At 37.4% G+C, this 19,799-nt stretch overlaps 1 protein-coding gene across 6 annotated transcripts in view; it reads right to left on the bottom strand.

Moving 5' to 3' along the window:
- Positions 1-19,799, bottom strand: part of SUGCT (succinyl-CoA:glutarate-CoA transferase) — a 315,620-nt gene that overhangs the window by 51,951 nt on the left and 243,870 nt on the right. For 5 of the 6 annotated variants that reach the window (XM_086844708.1, XM_086844682.1, XM_086844729.1 and 2 more), the window contains one exon: positions 29-92. The exons of the other annotated variant lie outside the window; for it this stretch is intronic. In XM_086844708.1, the coding sequence (XP_086700834.1) occupies positions 29-92 (64 nt within the window). The remainder of the gene's footprint in view (positions 1-28; positions 93-19,799) is intronic. 6 annotated transcript variants of the gene reach the window in all.

Below are 19,799 nucleotides of genomic sequence, written 5' to 3'. Positions count from 1 at the left end.
TTTAGCAAAAAAGGATTAAACATCTAACCTGGAACAGCTATCTTCCCAGCTGTTGGATGATTCATTTCCATCACAAGTCCATTGTGCAGTACCTAGGAAAACAAAACAAAACAAAACAAAACAAAACAAAACAAAACAAAACAAAACAAAACAAAACAAAACATGTATGCAATATAAAATACAATAAATTCCTAAACTCAAGAGGGGAAAAAAGAGATAAACAGTATCATGCTCTTTCACAGACTCTGAAAATACAAGGAGCTACAACACAAATAGTCTGCTTAATGTGTAAAATGAAAGCTTTGATGTTTGACATTACTTTTTGTTCATGCAGTTAAACAAATGCTTCACTAACACTGCACATGTCTAAGATATCTGTAAACTCTTATAGTCATCATCAAACATAAGAAACTGAGCTGTAAGCACATCACACTTTCAACCACCAACAGACAACTGGTACCAACACAGACTGGCTATTAAAACCTTCACCCCCTTTCATACTAACCTGCAATATGTACTAAGGGCCTATACATAAACCATGTTCTCTTGTTTGTACTGTTAGTTTTAAGCTTGTGATGGATCATAATGCAAAATGCTGTCTTAATAGCTTTATCAAACATTTTGAAAAGACTAAATAATTTCTATGTTTTTTATATTCTTTTGAGTAGGTATGCCATGCTTGAGGCCCTGTGTAAATCTATATGTGATGATTATTCATCACAATTTTCAGATCCTTGTTATTAGGCTCAGCCAGAAAACAATGTGGGATACCAAAACTGTCAAGTAACAGAGAAAAAGATATTAATACTAGCAAACTCACTGCTTTTGTATATAATTCTGCACCCAAAACCACTAAACAATATTTATAATTTCTTTACCTATTATACTTCCATCCTTGTAGCACTGCTACGCTAATCATATAATCAAAATTATTAAAAAAAATTAAATAGCCACCCACTAGGCAATTATTTTCACATCCAATGTAACAAATCTAGAATGTCTTGGAAAATGAATCAGCTATAGAAAAAGAAATATGGGAAAACCCTTTTAAGTGATCATGTAATGCATCTACCTATTCACCTTGCACCATGAACAACACTAGCAACCTTGACTATTGATGACAAGTGTTGGTCTAATTAATCTTTAAAATTTCAAGATAACAAGTTGAGAATTTTCTTATCTAATCTGTACCTTATTTTGCATTTTTATTACTAGAATTTTTTCTCCTGATACATAATCTAAGTGTCTATTAAATATTTTTATTCTCATCTTTTCCCCAAATGAACACAGAAAACCAATCACTATCATCTTTATAACATTCTTTTATGTACTGGAAGACTGTAATCACATCCTCCCTCAGTCGGCTCTTTTCTAGACTAAACAAAACTAATTCCTTTAACCATTCTTTCCAGGTCAAATTTGGTGAACCCTTTATCTGTGTAGAATAGCCTGCTTAAAAAATTCCCATTCCTGAACAGGTGGTGTCAAAAGGTCAGGTCAGCCTTCTCTTAGCTTGTGGGGGGAACTTATTTAGCTGACATTTAGAAATCCAGATATTTCCGATAATAGATGCTGGTGGAACAATATCTCTTCACTAGTCTAATTGTTTGGCAGTATACCAAATCATTAGTTCTATTTCTCTTTCAGAAGGTTAAGGGCAATTTTGGTAGACATTCAAGTGAGACATCCAGAATTTTTTTTCCAAATGACAGAATTAGAAAATATAATTGCTTGTTTTAATTCATATTTAGAAACTTTCCAGTCATGCCCTTTATCAAATAGTATTGAAATTTTGGTCTCCTTTCTCCAAAACTTACTTACACAAGCTTGCTTTATGTATATATTTGGTGTCTGGGACCTGAATGCAAGAAAACACATTCATTTGAACTTGAAACCACAGCAAGCTCAGGTGAATAAGCAGTTCTTTAGATAGCAAGTTGAAGCATGTACCTAAAAGTGGTTCCATTTGGTTAAAGAAAAACATACAAACTGTCTAGCAGTTATTCAGGGCTAGACAAAATCATGCTTTTCTCTGTTCTGAGTCTCTAAATCCTTATTCTCATAAGATAGATATAAATTGCTTTTACAAGACTTTTTTTGTTAGACTCAAATTCCAGATCTCTTTTCTTTACAGAATGAACTACAAAACCCCTGATCTTTGAGAATCACCACTATTCCTTTTAAAAGAATTGCTTAAGATGCAGTCAAGCTTCCTTATTATTTTCATTATTAGTACAGGGTTGAATTTCCCTCTCAGATATATAATATATATATATTAGATATATATATAATATATATTCCTTCTCAAAAACACTGGAATTTCTATTAATCTTATTTTCTACAGTAATTAAGCCTACATTGATATACTCAGTTCCAACTTTTCTTTTGAAGAAAACAATCACCAAGCAATGACTGGTCAACAACTGTGGATTTTTTTCCCCTACATCAGCAACACTGTTTAAAATAACTGTGTAATTTCCCATTCCATGCGTTTCACTGTTATGATTCAAAAAAAAAAATTAAAAAAAAAACAACCTTCACCAACTTCTCATGTGCATTCTTAAAAAACATGAAGGATTACTGCATTCTAGCCTTGATAGAATGCAACGTTCACATCCTTTATCATCAAAGACGAGAAACCAGAGGAAAAGGTAACAGACACAACTCAATGGCTTTCTCCTCCATTGTCTTGTGTAGCTGAAATGGTCATGATGTTTCTGGTAGAAATAGATGGTAGAGTCCTCTATTGTTTCTGTATTCGCCTGAGTTCATAATAAGGAACTGATGAATCAAGAGAATCATGAAAAATATTATGGCAATCAATAGATCAAGTTTTTGAATGTTTTTTCCATATGGATTATGTTGCAGAGTAGAAATACTATATGATCTGTTACCACGTGAGATTTTCTGAATCAAATAATGTTTGGGAAGCATTTTACAGTGAGATCACTGTAAAGAAATCAGAAGCACAGTCTTCAGTCTTTCAGTAAAAACATTTTAAAACATATTGGAACAGTCTGGCCAGCAAGACTAGGGAAATTACTCTTCCCCTGTACTCAGCACTGGTGAGATGGCACCTTGAGTTCTGTGTCCAGTTCTGGGCCCCTCAATTTAGGAAGGACATTGAGGTACTGGAACGAGTCTAGAGAAGGGCAACAATGCTGATGGAGGATCTGGAGCACGACCCCTGTGAGGAGCAGCTGAGGTAGCTGGGGTTGTCAGCCCTGGAGATAAGGACACTCAGGGGAGACCTGTAACTACCTGAAAAGAGGCTGCAGTCAGGTGAGGGCTGGCCTCTTCTCCCAGGCAACAAGTTACAGGAGAAGAGGACAGTCTCAAGCTGCTCCAGGGGAGGTTTGTACATTAGGTTGTACATTAGGATGTACTCTTCAAAGAAATGGTGATTAGATATTGATGTGGGCTGCCCAGGGAGGCAGTGGAGCCACTGTCCTTGGAGGGGAGAAGTCCCTTTCAAGGAAAGACTGAACCTGATATAGCTGACATGATAGTTTTCAGACTTAAGATCTCAGAGGTCTTTTTCAACCTAGTTGATTGATTCTGTGATACCATTTTATTTTATTCCAGATAAAGACATAATTTCAACTCTGATGACACATGTAATTAAACACCCATAACAACATGGTTTCTCTTAAAACTGCCAGCAAAGTTTCAAGTCTACCTCTCTCAATTCTACCAAAGGTAACCTTCGAAATCCCTACCAAAGGAGATACTGGAATCAGAAACATATCAAACCTTGTAGCTCCCACCTCCCTCCTTCCCAGATGCAAAAGCTCTATTTAGTGTGGAGCTATGCACTCAAAATATGCATTTTTACAGGTACTACTCTTTCACAGATTCATCTAGAGTTTAGTGAAAAGGATTTTCAGGGCCACAAAGGAAATGATATAACCCTTTTCTCCATATTTTTGTAGCCACAAGATAGCTGGCTGTTGGTAAACATAATTACTACTTGTGCCTCTAAACCACAAAAAAGTAATAACAGTTTTCCCTGTACATGCTGAACATAGAGCAATGGTCATAATCACCCCTTGAAGAAGTAACAGCACATGTTGTGAAGCAAATGCCATATTGGAATTGCATCCCACATCCTAAAACTACCCCTTTCCCAATAAAAATATGTCAAGTCATCTGAAATTTGGAAAGGATATTAAATATATCCCACATCTGATGCCTGGTTCTACTTGGTCTTGTATTCCTAGAATGTTGTTGCACAACAGAATGGTTTGCATGTCAGCATGTTTTCCACCACCACGTTCTTTCCAAAGCAGAAATCCCAATATATTCAAGTCCTGTTGCAAAGTTTATCTTTCATCACTAATAACTTTACTATTCTTCTTTTCAAAGTTTCTAATATGCAGGGGTCACTTGGAGAAGATATTAGCTCTCTACTATATCTAAGTATTGCATTAATGAATCACATCTATCTCCACTTTACCTTCATCTGTCTCTCATATCTGAAGTTTCTTACCATTCCATGAGACAGGGCATAATTTAATTTGCTTCCTTAACAAATTTTTGAATTAATAAAATCTGGTTTTGTTGTTTCCAATTGCCTATTAATTTAACTCTTTTCTCCCATTCCCTTACTATGACGCAGTGAACACTGTATGTTAAAGTCTCTTAGGTCCCTAGCACCATGTCTGTGATATTATATGAATACACACAGGAAAATCACAGTTTGTTGCAATGTCCTTATCCTGTACTGCTGCTTTTGTACAGGACAGTGTCTTACAGATTATTTCCTTCACCAAACTTGTTGGGGTTTTTGTGCGTGTGAGGGGATGGCTTTGACAAAGCCTTTCTTATGTCACAGCCTCGTATTTTCTACTATATGCTATAGACAAAATTACTTTTTATTGACATCCCTGGGGATAGGGTTTTGAGGCCTGACATTTTATCCTGATCCATGTCCATTATTCAAATACTTCACACTTTTCCACTGCATCTCTTGTTCTACTACAGAACACCTCACCTAGATTCCCTCTTGATTATCAGAATTTAATTTCTTTACTTTTATATCTTTTGTCTAAAGAGTTTTTATATCCTCTAGCCTAACAGTGGTCCTACGAACTAGCTATTGGCTCTTTAGCATTGAATTTAGGTTTTACAGTAACCATGACTTTAATCTAAAAAGGTGCATTCTGATACAGGAGTTAAGAGCTTCTTACCTGCATTCTGCTATGTCACTTAAGTCAAGAACTTCCAATTGCGTACTCTAGAACTAAACATTTCAAAAGGCAACCACTGAGACTGGTGAGAAATTTCTTCCATTACACTCTATCCCAATGTGACCTTTGACCAGCTGAAGGCAGTTGAATCCATCCGTTATTACTACTTCATTAGGCTTAGAGGATTCTTTTATCTCCTTTGGACTCAATGTTTCCTGATTAGAAGGCTCAACAGCATAGCCCTAATAGAGCTCCCCCTGCTCTATGACCTAATCTGTCCATCCTGTTCAGTTTATAGAAGGCATAACACTTTCCTATTAATTTTTGTCATTCCAATGTTCTTTAGTAATGACCACTATGTCAAGATCCTTCTTCTTTGCCAAAAACTTCAAGTCACTTTTTTTAATCTTACACAGCTCATGTTGGTATAGAGATATGTATAGATTTTATATACATCTGGGGAAGCAGGGAGTTGGCCAGATCATTTTTTAGCTCTAAAATTTGGCACTGTATTACCTTTCCAGAATTTCTCCTCTTTCTGTTATCCTGCACATTACATTCTTGTCCTGTACACTCTTTGTATGACTGACATCACTAACAGATGTCTTTAAATGGTGTGAACCAACTCCTGCATGAGACCACACTCATTAATTTCCTGCATCAGCAATCTGTTCTTACTACTGCTCTACACAAGTCCTTCCACTGAGGTTCTTTCTCCACAAAGCTCTGTGTAAGTGTCCCAGTGGAGATCCTATTTGTCATCCATTAACTGAAATATCAAAAATCTGAAATTATGAAACCTGTGCATTAAACTAAAATTAGACCTCAGTTCAGCAGGGAGCATAAAGTTGGTGGAATTGGGTAAGTTTCCAGGATCCTTTTAGTGGTTCATAATACTGTAACAGAATATATCCATCACAGTGAGCCCTTCTCAAGCACCCTATGAAACTTTGTTGTTCACAGACTCACTTTCTTCCACCCTGAGAATCTACTCAGCAAACTGTTTCTGGGGCCAATATGAACAGGCTATTAACTTCTTTAGTAATTCTATTTCCTAAATCATGTTCCAAATTCATAATCAAAGTAAGGTATGACCCTGATACTGAGAATAGTTCTTATATTAATGTTTTGCTTCCCCTAGCACCTCCTGCTACAAAATTAAAAAGTCCTTGGTGCTAAATCAACCACAGTATAATGCACAAAAGAGACATTAAACAAAACAAAAAGTATTAAACAATGGAATCCTTTTCTAACAGGGCAGAAACACCTTTGCCATTGTTTAATCATCAACACATACTTATTTTTGAGAAAAAATACTAAATTCAATTTATACTTCACCATCTAAATAAATATGAGACAGCTGCTAAATAAGTCTATATAAATCTCCTATGGTTTCATCAGATGTATTGTAAAGTAATGAGAGTAAAATAAGGTACTTTTATTCTAATAGCAGACCATATTACAATAAAGAATCAGGTTTTTAACTCTTGTGGAGAAGGAAGTATTCCCAAGGGGTTTATTAGCATGTGATATGTTTAATATTTGTAACAAATAGCAAGGAGATTAAGAGAATAAGAATTTATAACTTGGGCCAAAACATACAAAAATTCACGGATATAAGTCTGTATTTAATCACATAAATTCTCCAATTTTCAAGGTTGCAGACCTGACCCTGATTTCAAGGGGCTGTCTCAATGCTTAAAAACCAGGTTGTTTCCCTCAGATGACCAAGTATAGTTCCCTGTCAACTTCTTGCACAATCAGTCTGGGGACGTGGCAGAGGAAACAATCTGTCCTTATTTGTAAAAAATACATATATTTTTCAGATGTTCTTTTTCCCTGAGAACTGATGTGATTGTAAAACCATACTTTTGGTGGGTTTGAATGTGTAAATTCACAGAAATATTTTAGAAAAGATATTTTGCTGTACTCCTCTTTGGATATAAGACCTGGCTCATGCTGGTAGCAAGACAGGGTGTGGCTACATTCAAAGCACTGGTTCTGCAATAAGAGTCTGTCTCTAGCTTCAGCAAAGCTTTCCTAACTGATAACTCCACACTTACCACCTGGACTTACAGAAACAGATTGATTTTATTATTGGAACAGTCTGAAATACTGACTGGTTTTTTCCCTGTTTCAGTCAGAATTTACAGTAATTTTCTGCTAGCAATGATGTTAAAAATTACTGGCTTTTGATAATATTTTTTCTACTTTGAATTATTACAAATACTATATTCAACATTTGAATGTTATGCTTGTCATTTCTCTGAAAACAGAGCATGGAAAAACCTAATTACAACTAATTTTTAAAGATGCAAGTGAATGTAAAAATTAAGAACAGTATCCCGGACTGTACATACATTATATTATTTTGGTGTCCACAATGTCACATGAAAGGATTTATTTTATTTCATTGTGATTTACCTCTTATATCAAACAACCATAAAATAGGTTCCCAGATGTTTTCTTTTGTGGGAACTGACTAGTTAGTGAAATGCAATTATATTTCCTAACTAATTATACTGATAATAAGCTACGGCTGCCATGCCTTCAAGTAATGTGTGCCAGAAGTGGGAAACTGGTGGGGTAAAAAATGCCAAGGAGCTTTCCACTGCTATTTTTTTCATAACAACTCTGTGGATGTTTGTTACATTCATAAGGGACCTGCCTATGGAGCTGGAGATGATGAAGAGAAAATTCTGATAGGGCTTTGCATAACTGAGATTTTTCAGAAGTCACTTTTTTCCATGTGGTATTGAAATAAGTCACATGCAGCTGCAACTCTGGATTGAAAAATGACTGAGATGTTTGTCTACCGTATAAGGGAATTGCTATTTCAAAATGTACAATCTTCAACCAAACTGCACAACGAACACTACTAAGAGTTGTTACAGAAATCGTGTGTTTTTACAGATAGGCATGCGTGTTATGGCAATAATAAACTTATAGACATAAAAGATATCTCAATACACAGAAAGCCCCAAAAATTCACAAATATCAGGCTAATAGTGAGCATAGGAGCCATTAAACAAAAGCATTGTACATTATGTTAAAATATCACTTGATTTCTGATCATCCTTGGGAATATCACTTGTTTTGCCAAATACAACGTACATAATCAGTATACATATTCTGACTTTGCACGCCACCCTGAGTTCTCAAGAGCCTTCTTTTAAGTACCCCATCCATCTTTCCATGTTCATGTAAGTGTTATGGTTTATTTATACATCATTGTTACATTAGAGCTGGTCTGTCAGCTGAGAGTACTTAACCCTTCCCAGGACTGCAAAACTTGCCCATCCTCAGAGGAATGCCACTTGACAGTGGCACCTGCTTAGTACTGCAAAGTACATCCAGATGAGACCATCTCCCTGCACACCCTCAGTCTACTGCAGGCAGAGATTCACCACACCTCTCCTAAAAACCTCTCCTGGTTTATTCCTGCACAGTCTTGCACTGACCTTTGTAGCCCTTTAGAAAAGGAACTCTGACTGTGATTTGAAACACAGCATTTTAAATTAAGTCAAAAGAATTCTGTATAGCAACACATGCAGATAACAGTGGCAAACTGCATAGATGCTGTTGAGTGTTGCTAGATATCCTGGGCATCTAGGAAGGAACTTTCATCAAAAGAAACTCTGGCACGTGGAGATTTTTCCTGCCTTTTATACTCTGCCTTGTTAACATTAGCCTGTGTAACAAACCCACTTAAGACAGAGACCTCCTAACTGTGCCTACACCAAGGAATTGGGATTCAAGGGCGCTAGATGAAAAATGTACATGGAGAAGGTGAAGAGTAAGTTCCCACTTTGTATGAGTATCTTCAACTCCTTTCCAGCAGTTCAGTACTTAACTGCTGTCATCCACTTTTCCATCATTAGCATTTGGTTATTAATTTTATTCCCAACCATAAAATTTCTCTCCAAGTTGCAGTAAAACAAAAAGAAACTAAAGCCAGGAAGGTATTTCAGGGCTATGAGTGTTTACACAAAAGAAGTGATTTCTTTAAGAAATAAACATCATTAAAAAAATCATCAGAACATAGTTTTGAAAACACTACATTTCATAGTTATTTAGTCATCGATGTGCATTTGATGCTCTGTAAGTTTCATGTAGAAAACAATTAGTCTGTGAATACTACATATATAACTGTGAGCAAAAATCCAACACCAGTTTTAAATATGATGCTTCCAATGAACTTTGCAATACAAATTGCTAGAGAAGCTGAGAGACCAAGATGGAAATGGATAAAGGAAAGTACCAAAGAGAGATTTTTCCGCTTAAATTCTTATACAAATTTGCACAAACACACACACCAAATAGTTCACCTGGGTGTCTTAGGGATGGATTTTTATCCCCTATCCATTTTTTGTTTTGTTTTTGTTTTGTGTCTGGGAGGGTCACTGCCCACCCCCATCCCATGCCACCCCTGACCCTGGCTCCAGGAGTTCTGCGATGGGCGAGAGCCAGGCTGGGATTTTCTGTGAGAGCTGTGGGGGGTGAGAGGCAATTCCTTCCTTCCTTCCAGTGAGGCGAGTCCTCTCCACAGCCAAGCACTGGGATCTCTCTGATCAGAGATACTTGTTGCTTGTGTGGGTTTTTGTCCATTTTTTACACTCTTTTCCTTCAGCAGTGTAACTGGAGCTTACTGGCTTGCTTCTCTGCTTCTCTGCTGCTTGGGAGCCCAGAGTCAGTGCATACTGTGCTGGGATCTGTGAGCACCCCATTCCCTGCCAATTACTGCCCGCTCTGCACAGCCCGATCTTGGGAACAGCCCTCACTGGTGAGCTACCCAGGGGAGAGATTCCTGGCTCAGCCCTGCTCTTCTCTGCTGCTGCTGCTTCAGGGCTTCTTGCTACACCTGTAACCCGACAACCAGCCCCCCACAACTTCTGGCAGGACCCAGAGTTTTCTGCTATGCTTTGTGTGATAAACAACTGCTCACTTAAAAATTTTCGAAGGTTTATTAAACCTTAACAAATCCCACAAAGGACTGAATAAGGAAAAAGGGCAGCACTGGGAGTGTGACTGCCACAGGCTCATCCACAAAATAGCTGTTCCACCTTTTGTAGCCCTGGTGTTGCATCAGGCAGCCCTGACCCCCGAAGGTCTGTCAGTCAACTCTTCTTTGCTGTCCATTGGTGGTGACCTTGCAGTCTGATTGGAGGTGAACTGTTGTCATGCCAAGCCTCCAAGTAACAAACCTCCCCATTCCCACCTGCTACATGCAAGGGGCACAGGAACATGCTCTCCCTCCCTATGACCCTGACAACCAAGGCTGCCCAGAGCCAACAATACAGAGAGGGGGGGAAGGGGACTATGGGGAGAACAGGAGGCATCCAAACAACAAACTGCAATAACATAACCAAACGTCAATAAAACTTCTCTTAACATACACACAATATTTATCCCTTAATTGCCAGAGCCAATCATCACATTGCCTAACTATAACAATTTGCCATCCCAGATGTGCCCGCCTCTGCCATTCCTGCTTGCTGCTTCCAAGGTTTCCTGCTGCAGTCCATTCAGTTTCCCGAGGCTCACTGACACTGGCGTCCCCCTGTGAGTTTGCAAAGGAAATCCCCTTGTCTCTTTCTCTCTTCGCTTCACCCGCCATTACTGCATTCAGGGATGCCTGGGCCCCGCGCCACAGCGCCCCCTGCCGGCGCGGGGGAATCATCGCACCCGCCCTGCCTGGCCGGGAGCCACCAGCGCCCCCTGCCGGCTGTGCCCGGAACTGCACCGGAGGGGAAAGTGCCTGCGGCCCAGAGAAGGCGTCACTGGGCTTGTGCTGCTGCTCCTTCTGCTGCCCTTGTGGCTGTTTGTCTGCCTTGTTATACAGATAGATTATGGTAAAGAACTGTTATTCCTTTCCCCATATCTTTGCCGGAAAGTCCCTTGATTTAAAAGTTATAATAATTTGGAGGAAAGGGATCATATTTTCCATTCCAAGGGAAGTTCGCACCTTCCTTTGCAGACACCTGTCTTTCCTATCAAGAGACTGGGTAAATGCATGTCTTCAAACATTTAATGTGCTTTGTAAGTTATATTCAACTTTGTTTCTTCAGCGTTGTGTTGAGGATTTCTTCTCTACCTCAGCAGTGACACCTTGCATGCTGTATGATACTACGTAAGGCAATTCTAGGATGTGGTAGCAATAGAAATGTCACTGACAATAATGATGGAAGAACATTTTTCCTAAACAAGCCAATAAGCAATGTAATTGGAAAAGCATTTTTTACATGTCTACATTTTTAACCATTTCAGAGCCTGCATGATACCATAAATTTACAGCACTTCACTGTATCTGAATTTAGTTGAAACAGGTTGCATAACCAGAAGAACTCTCTCATGTCAAGCCATAAGCGCTATTCTGAAAATTTTCTTTGTATAAGACCTTATGTTCTATTGAATACTATTCAAGAAGATAACTAAAATGTAGGGTAATCAAACTATATGAGTGTAAAGAGGTATGATATCTAATAAAACGAAATTAAAATATTTTAATAAAAGGAATTGTCTGCAGCTTGCAACTGCTTTGTGAGACTAGCTCTAACCTTGGTTAAATTTATTTATAATATATAATACAAAAGCTTCAAAATTTCATTTTTGACTCTTCTGATTAGAATGCTACTAGCTTATCATAGAGTATGTATTTCCTACAAATGGAAAATTTATTTAATAAACTCCAGTCTTGCAAAAGGACTTTTCTTCTAGAACTACTATTGGATATTAAATGTCTCCAATACCATACTATTCCATGTATGTCACAAAAAGTTTGCATAGATAATCTCATTTGAGTATCAAAGAAAATATCTTCTATACTTTCCAGGAGAAGAAGTTCATTAAATAATTCTGTAGCAACAAAATTAAATACAATTTTGCTGGTGAATGAAACCAGTCCATTACTTTCATCATGTGAGATATTCTGAAGCTATTGTCATTTTTCCAGTTGATCACCTACTGTTCAAGAAATCTGTTGGGAGAGATTAACATTAAAAAATGTTTAGTGTTTCAGACCAAAACAGAAAGTACTGTAATGTTTGATACATTAAGCTAGTTTGAAAACAGTATTGTATAACAAAGCAAGTGTTACATAACTGTAAGTCATATTTTAGGAGAACATCACAGGATACTTTTAAAAAAGGAAAGCATTATTTCTTTGTATCTCATTTATATGTATCTAAATGTTACATACAGTGGAGTGCATAAAACTAGTTTCTTTTTGTTGTAACTAATTACTCCAAACACCAGTTTGCTCAGGTGTTTAATTAGTCTGAAGTTTTCTTATTATATATAATATATATATATTATATTCTTATAATATTTCCACAAATTTTCAGAAGAATAAAAGGCACATGGGACACTGAAAGATACAGAAAGGATACCGTGTTGGGCTGGTTTCAGTTCACTGGCCATTACTCATCTGCCTTCTGATTTACAGCAGTAGAGGTGAGACAGGTCACCAAAATGAATTTTCTCTATATAATAAAATCCTCAGTGTTTCTGGGATTCACTGTCACTGCTTCCATGTATCTATTGACACAGATGTTCTTTATCACTTGTTTCCTTTTTATATATATAATAGAATATTCACAGGCTTAGAGTCACTGTGAGTTGAAGGAAAAAGCAGTAATTCATTCAGAAAATGTGCCCTGAATAAGTGGTGTCTAATGTGCTAAAGGACAGCTCAGATGTGTGTACAATCCAGTTTTCCCTTTCAGGACTGACAAAATTCTCAATCTTCAGTCAAACTCTACTTACAGGCAGTTGACAGTTGGGACCTGCCTGCATTTTCCTTTAATCCATCAACACATACTTGAAGAGAAAAGAGATACTCCATCTCCAGAAAAAATCTGGAGTTTTTACAAGGAGGCCTCATGGAGATACAGCTTACTTATTTGTCTAGCATAAACATGTCACTCAAGAAGACATCAAAGAAAACAGAGCTGTCATAAATCTGATGCTTGCTTTTTTGTTGGTATTACTGCTCAGCTATTCAAGGTCATGGAGTCTTGGTGAACTTCATGAAGCTAAATCATGCTAAGCTAGGACCATTTCAAACTTAAGAAGCATGGTTCCAATAAAAAAAAATATTTAGAAATGTTCCATATATGTAGCTGGCACTCAAATATAGCTACAAGATATTTATCTTATATTAACTTTTTGTTTGATTACTACATTGTAGATGTTTAATTTTGATTGCAGTCTTTTAAGGAAAAGTGAGTTAGAATCCAGCCTGCTTTCTCTGAGTTAATTCCACAATGTGAGCCACAGCATAGTGAATGGAGATTTGCTTTATGGACCTAAAATTCTTAATTCTTACTGTAAGTGGGAATAATTTTACAAATATATATATATGTTACTGGTGATCTTCACAATTTGTAACACTACCTGTGGTTGTTTGTGGATTAGCTAGCAAGAAAAGAGATTCCACTTCTACTGATGCAAACGAGCTCCAGCAAAACCCAGAACATGTTGGAAGACTGTTCAGACAGGTTTTGCATTTTAGTCTGTTAATGACAAATTAATAGAGTGGACATTTATAGTTAGTTGTCTCTTGAAAAATTGGAGTAGCAAATACATCTTGTCCATTTTCATGCATCTAGTTAGGTGTAAGTACTAAGTAACAGGCTAAAGGCATCCTTATTGAACCATCCATATTGAACCAATGTGATACTGTCATGGATGTCATGGATTGTCATGTCATGCCTGAATCTTTATCCTGAAACTTTTCTGTTTGCAAAAGCTGTCAGAGTCTGAAACTGATTTTAAGTTCAGAAATAACTCATATTTCAAATTTGAAATAAAATAACGGGCTTGAAAATATTTAGTGATTTAAAACCATCTATTTTTATCTTAGAAAATACGTGTAACCACAGAATTATTTGAGATGCAAATAGAGTGAACACAAAAACCCCTCCAAAAATTCTTAGTCCAGTTCTTGTCCTCATAGTAAATTACTAAGAGGAACCTAACAGCAAAAAGTCTTCTTTTTTTACCAGTATAAATGGTTCCATTTTATTTTTCAAATTTACAAAACAGCATTCTTTTTTGATGGATTATGGTCCAGAAAAATGTTTTTGCTATATTTTGAAATCAGATTTATGTATAATAAAACACACAACACACAATAGTTCATCATCATTGTGCTACTGTGCAGTACTGAGATGTCTTTAGTTAGAAGTATATGTTTCTTTTGTTCTTTAATGCCAAGATTTCCAAATTAATTTCAGAACAGTAGAACCCTATGTTAAAATTTGGTGGTTGTGATCAAATGACAATAGAGATCAGTTAGCCTTCCCTTTAACTTTGTAAATATGTCTCCAAAATGCTTCCCAAAATCATCACAAAGATTAACAAATCTATCACATGTAAAGACAGAAGTCTAGAAATCAGTAATGAAAATTACTATCAATAACGCTGTCAAGGAAGAAACATAATACAAAAAAAAAGTATTTAAGCTTCAACTCAAAAAATCATAATTCACATTTAAAAATTAAGAAAAGCTAGTTCTAATAAAAAAAACTCTCCCTATTAGCTTTAACTTCTCTTTATTGTGACACTGATTGAAAGCTTCAGAATATAATCTTCTATTTTTTACAATTTTCTTAATCTTTGAATATCACTAAAGGAACCCTAAATCTTTTCTACCCTATCTCCTGCTTCTATGCACTGGTACCTCAAAATAAGAATTCTTTTTAGTTTTACTTGATGATGATGATGGAAGAATCCTCTTCCTGTCACTAGGGATATGGCAGCAGATGCAGCATTAGGTTCATGGTCTTCATGGCATAAAGTGCTTTTTGGTGTCTTTTTTAAAACTGGTTATAATAAAAGGCAATTATGAGTGTTGTTTTCTCAACAAGATGTCAGCAATCTGAGCAAAAGAGTTCAACCCCATCATTTTTAAATACACTGGTTGATTAATGAATTCTAGCAGACATAAAATCGTTTCTGGGACACTCCTAAAATTTTCTTGAGACTTTTTCTCCTATATACTTAAGACTCTTGGATACTGCTAATTGTGTATCCTTGTATGCAGAGTTTCAGATACATAGTTTTATGTAAAATGTACTTTTAAGTTGCATTTCAGCCATAAGAAAGGATTAGTAGAGCCATCATTCTCAGTATTTTTTCCCTCAGCAATCTGAAAAGCCAGTGAAATATCTGTGTCATTCTGCAGCACTGAAATGATGAGGCTCACTGCCAGTCGTTGACCATGACATGCAGTGTGTATGTAACACACAACCTAGCTGGTTCATGGGTTGGGCACAAAGGGTTACAGTGCTTGGGGTGACATCAGACTGGAGACCTGTCTCTAGTGGGGCTCCATCCTTGGCCCTGTGCTCTTCAACATCTTCATAAATGACCTGGACACAGGACTGCAAGGGATACTATGTAAGTTGGACAATGATACTAAGAGAGGAGCTGCTGATTCCTTCGAAGGCAGAGAGGCCCTGCAGAGAGACCTGGGCAAATTAAAGGGCTGAGAAATCAGTAACCATATGAACACAAGTGCTGGATTCTGCACCTGGGATGGGGCAACCCTGTATGTATGGACAGACTGGGAAATGAGACGCTGGAAAGGAAAGGGAGGAATGAGAGGCCCCAAGGAAAGGGATCTGGGGGTCCTGGTTGATGGCAAATTAGATATGAGTGAGCAATTCCTGCCAGCCAGGAGGGCCAACCATATCCTGGGGTGCATCAGGCCCAGCATCACCAGCTGGGCAAGGGAGAGGATTTTCCCACTTTACTCTGCACTGGGGCTGCCCGACCTCATGTTCTGGAGGCAGTTTTGGGTGCCACAAAGCTATCAGAAAGCATGCAAAGGAGGATATGAAGATGGAGAATGGTGTAGTGGGGGAACCACTGAATGAGCGGCTGAGTTAGTTTGTATTGTTCAATTTGGGGGGGAGGAGGCAGAGTGAAAACCTCGTAGCAATCTACAGCTTTCTCATGAGGGAAAGCAGAGAGGTGGCATTTCTCTATAGTGACCCATGACAGAACCCAAAGGAATGGCAAGAAGTTGTGTCAGGGGAAGTTTAGGTTGTATATTAGCAAAAGGTTTTTCACCCAGAGGGTGGTTGGGTACTGGAAGAGGCTTCCCAGGAAGCATCAAACTTGACAGAGTCCAAGAAGTGTTTGGACAATGGTCTCAGATGCATGGTGTGACTCTTGGGATATCCTGTGCAGAGCCAGGACTTGAAGTTTGATGATCCTTATGGGTGTCTTCCAACTCAAGCTATTCTATGATTCTAACTAAGATCTCTGAGGGACAGAAGAAGGATCTAGAAGGGCAGACATCTCCATGACTTCTGATTATGTTTATGCCTGCTGAGTTTTATATGCTAACATGATGTGTTCATTAAGAAAGACTATGGTTGTTCAGGAAATGTTTTCCTCTTAGAGGAGAAGTCTCAAACAACATAAATTAGGGGAAAATAATCTGAAATTACATGACTAATAAGCAATGAATACATTATTTCTAAATGCGTTGACATTCAAATATTCTATAAGAAAAAGCCCAAAATCAAGTCTTCTTACCCTAGATCAATTTCAATAAAATAAGTATTTATCAAATCACAAATCACAAATGCCCATTTGCTTCCCTGCTTAAGTTAATTTCACTATGGAGAATGCAATCCCTAATTTTGGAAACTCCTGAATAGACAGTGCTTTTTAACAGTTTCCATTTAAATACACACGTGACAATTTAATTTGCAATTAAATTTCTTTAGGAAGAACAGTATTTGTGCTAATGTGGCCTAATTAGAAAGAACCAGAATGGACTTGGCTATCTCGATTCCTTCAATACTTGCAAGGTTTTCTAAAGAGGAGAGATGTGAGTGGAGGGACTAGGAAAGGAGTAAAAAATGAAGCAGGCACATGGTTTTCATTTGGGGTGGAGGGAGACTGTTATGAAATTTACTCGACTGCTGCAGGCAATATTGGAGGATTAAATGGAAACTGGTTGAACCTTAGCTTCCAGTTTATAAAGAGCATTCACTCTATAAAGTTTCCTTATAGCACCTTTTTACATAATGAGCTTTAACTAAATTCTGTCAGCACGAAAAGTGGTTCATATGGTTTAAGATGTGTCTTACTTAAGGAATTCTGAAGATTTTCCTTTCAAAGGCACAGAAGAGCTTTAAAGGATGGCCTGATTTTTGAAGTAGTAGAAGATGTTGTCCTATCCCATTTCTCATGTTTTCAACTACAGGCTTGAAAAAATCTGTGGTAGGATGTTGATCTTGTCTGCTGCAATTATCTTTCGCCTGATTATTCCTATGCTATTTTACATAACTCTCAGCCCCTTGAGAAAGTGTGAATTTTCCCGATAGCTTTGTAGTTGCTAAGGAAAACAGGAAGGACAAAATACATAAACTGATGCAATTTACATTTAATTCTCTTAGTTTTCAAGATATTCCTTCTGTTCTGGGCTCAGAAAAAAATTATCAATAATGGTCATTTCTGAAATCTACTTTTCAAGGTGGCTGCCTCTCCTTTTCTTTCTGCTTTCTTGAAAGACCATCCTTTCTACCTTCAAGAACTCCCAGCAGCCTCAATCCAGCATTTTTATGTAAGTACTAGTTATGAAGAAAAGAACACAAGAAGCATCAGGATTTATCTTCCCTGAGAAAATCGAGTATTCATTTGAACTTTTCAAAGTATTTTCCTTGTAAGTACTATTCAAATGAAATAGTTTATAAAGATTCGGGACTTAAAGTTATTTGATTGAGAAATCTATTTATGACTTCAAAAAGGCAAGGAAGAGCTATAGAAATGTAAAATATAGACAAATGTATAATTTGATTCGTATTTAATCAATACATATGTCAAAATGCAGCAGAAGTAAAAACTCTATTTGAGCAAAGGATGTGCCCAATGCAAACAGGTGATAAGTGAAAATGCCATCAGCCAAAGAGCATGATACTGTCATGTGTATTCATTTGTTTATTTGTAATTTTGCAGTCAGAATTATCCCCTTGAACTCCATACACAATGAACAATTTTTTTGGCATACTAACTCAAAGGGGAAAGCATCCATTTTACAAGTGTAATATAAAATGTGATATTTATACTGTTTTCCGGTTGTAATCAGCGCTGTCTTATGTGCAAGTAATTTGTTGAATGCCAAAGACATTCATGTCTGGCTAGCAGTTGTTGTCTGATTTTGCTGAAAGCTGTGTGTCAGAACAGGAATCTGTTTGTGGTAAAATGGTTTGTGCAGGAAGGTAGGCAGCCTGCTTCCACATACTGCGTTAATAATGCCTCTTCACAGCAACCACATTTTCCATTTTGGAGCCTTGCTCTAAATCATCCTGAAGTCCCCACTAGGAGAACATGGGGAAAGAGGGTATATCCTTGCCTCAAAGCCTCAGTTCCCAAATTCATTTATTCACCAAAATGAAAACGAGGAAAATAGCTCACTCAGCTAAATTAGTAATTGTTTATTTTAAGCAAACTAATAGTCATACTTTATCTTTCCCAAAGATCTCAATATTCTTTGCACTAGATAAACAAACCTCAGATAATGTTAAGTATTACCTTTTCCAAATAATCTATTGGGCTATGAAGAGACAGTGAAAGGAAGGGATACGAAACAGAAGAATGTGTTGCCATATGTGCTGTTTTACAGACACCCTGAAAAACATCTATAGCACTAACCAAATCACAGCTCTTCCCAGCAGCCCTTTAATTGAGGTGGGGGTCAGCATGCAGGATGGAGAAATTCAGCAAAGATGAGTCTGACCCTTCCCAGCTCAACTGCACCTGCTGAAATTGAAAGAGAAGTACCAACAACAAACCCACTAATGCTTTTGTCTACCCCTTTCCCAATGGCCAAGCTGGACCAGTGATGAAGGGAACTAATTTAATCATCCTGGCAGGGGAGCTGCTTTATGCCCTCCATGAATGTCCCTGTAACATAGTGCAATGCAGCCCTCAGCTCCATGACAGAGGCCACACAGGAACTACATGGCACAAGCTGGGACCAATCCCAGGTTTCCCAGTAGAGAGACCTAACCATTGATCATAAGATATACTTTCTTTCTCCTCAATCCTTAATTTTATTTTCAGTATTGTAATAGATTCTAATCCCTTCATAACCCCATTAAAGTGCTGCATGCCAGTCCCTCGCCCATCATCAGCAGACCGCCCTGCAGGCCTGAAACCACTTCAGATGGCAATTTTTCAAGCCACACTAATCAAAATGAAATATCTCTCAATTAATTATCTCTCTACAACCTGCATTCCAATCCCACTTCATAATTGACAATTACTTGCCCATTCTTCCGCACAAAGCCTGGAGTAAATTGGGTAATTTTAGCATTTGTTTTATTTTGACTGTTCCTAAATTTAACGTGGGAAACTCTTTGCACCCACTCCCCCTTCCTGTTTTGGTAAAACAAGTTAGTTAGAACCGATGTCTTCACAATTAAATTTTCAACAACACATCAGGAAGGGCTTTGCCTCAGCTCTTTACTGATCTCATTATTACAAAAAGCATGTGGTTATAGCTATGTCTGGCACTTTATACTTTTTCTTGTGACTTTAGGAGGTACTAAGCAACATATTCAAAATATCATATTTAATATAAAAAATACA

The sequence above is a fragment of the Cyanistes caeruleus genome, chromosome 1 (assembly GCF_971803275.1).
Source record: "Cyanistes caeruleus chromosome 1, bCyaCae1.hap1.1, whole genome shotgun sequence".
NCBI lineage: Eukaryota > Metazoa > Chordata > Aves > Passeriformes > Paridae > Cyanistes > Cyanistes caeruleus.
Note: the sequence above shows the minus strand (reverse complement) of the source record. Positions and strands in the feature narration are given on the sequence as shown.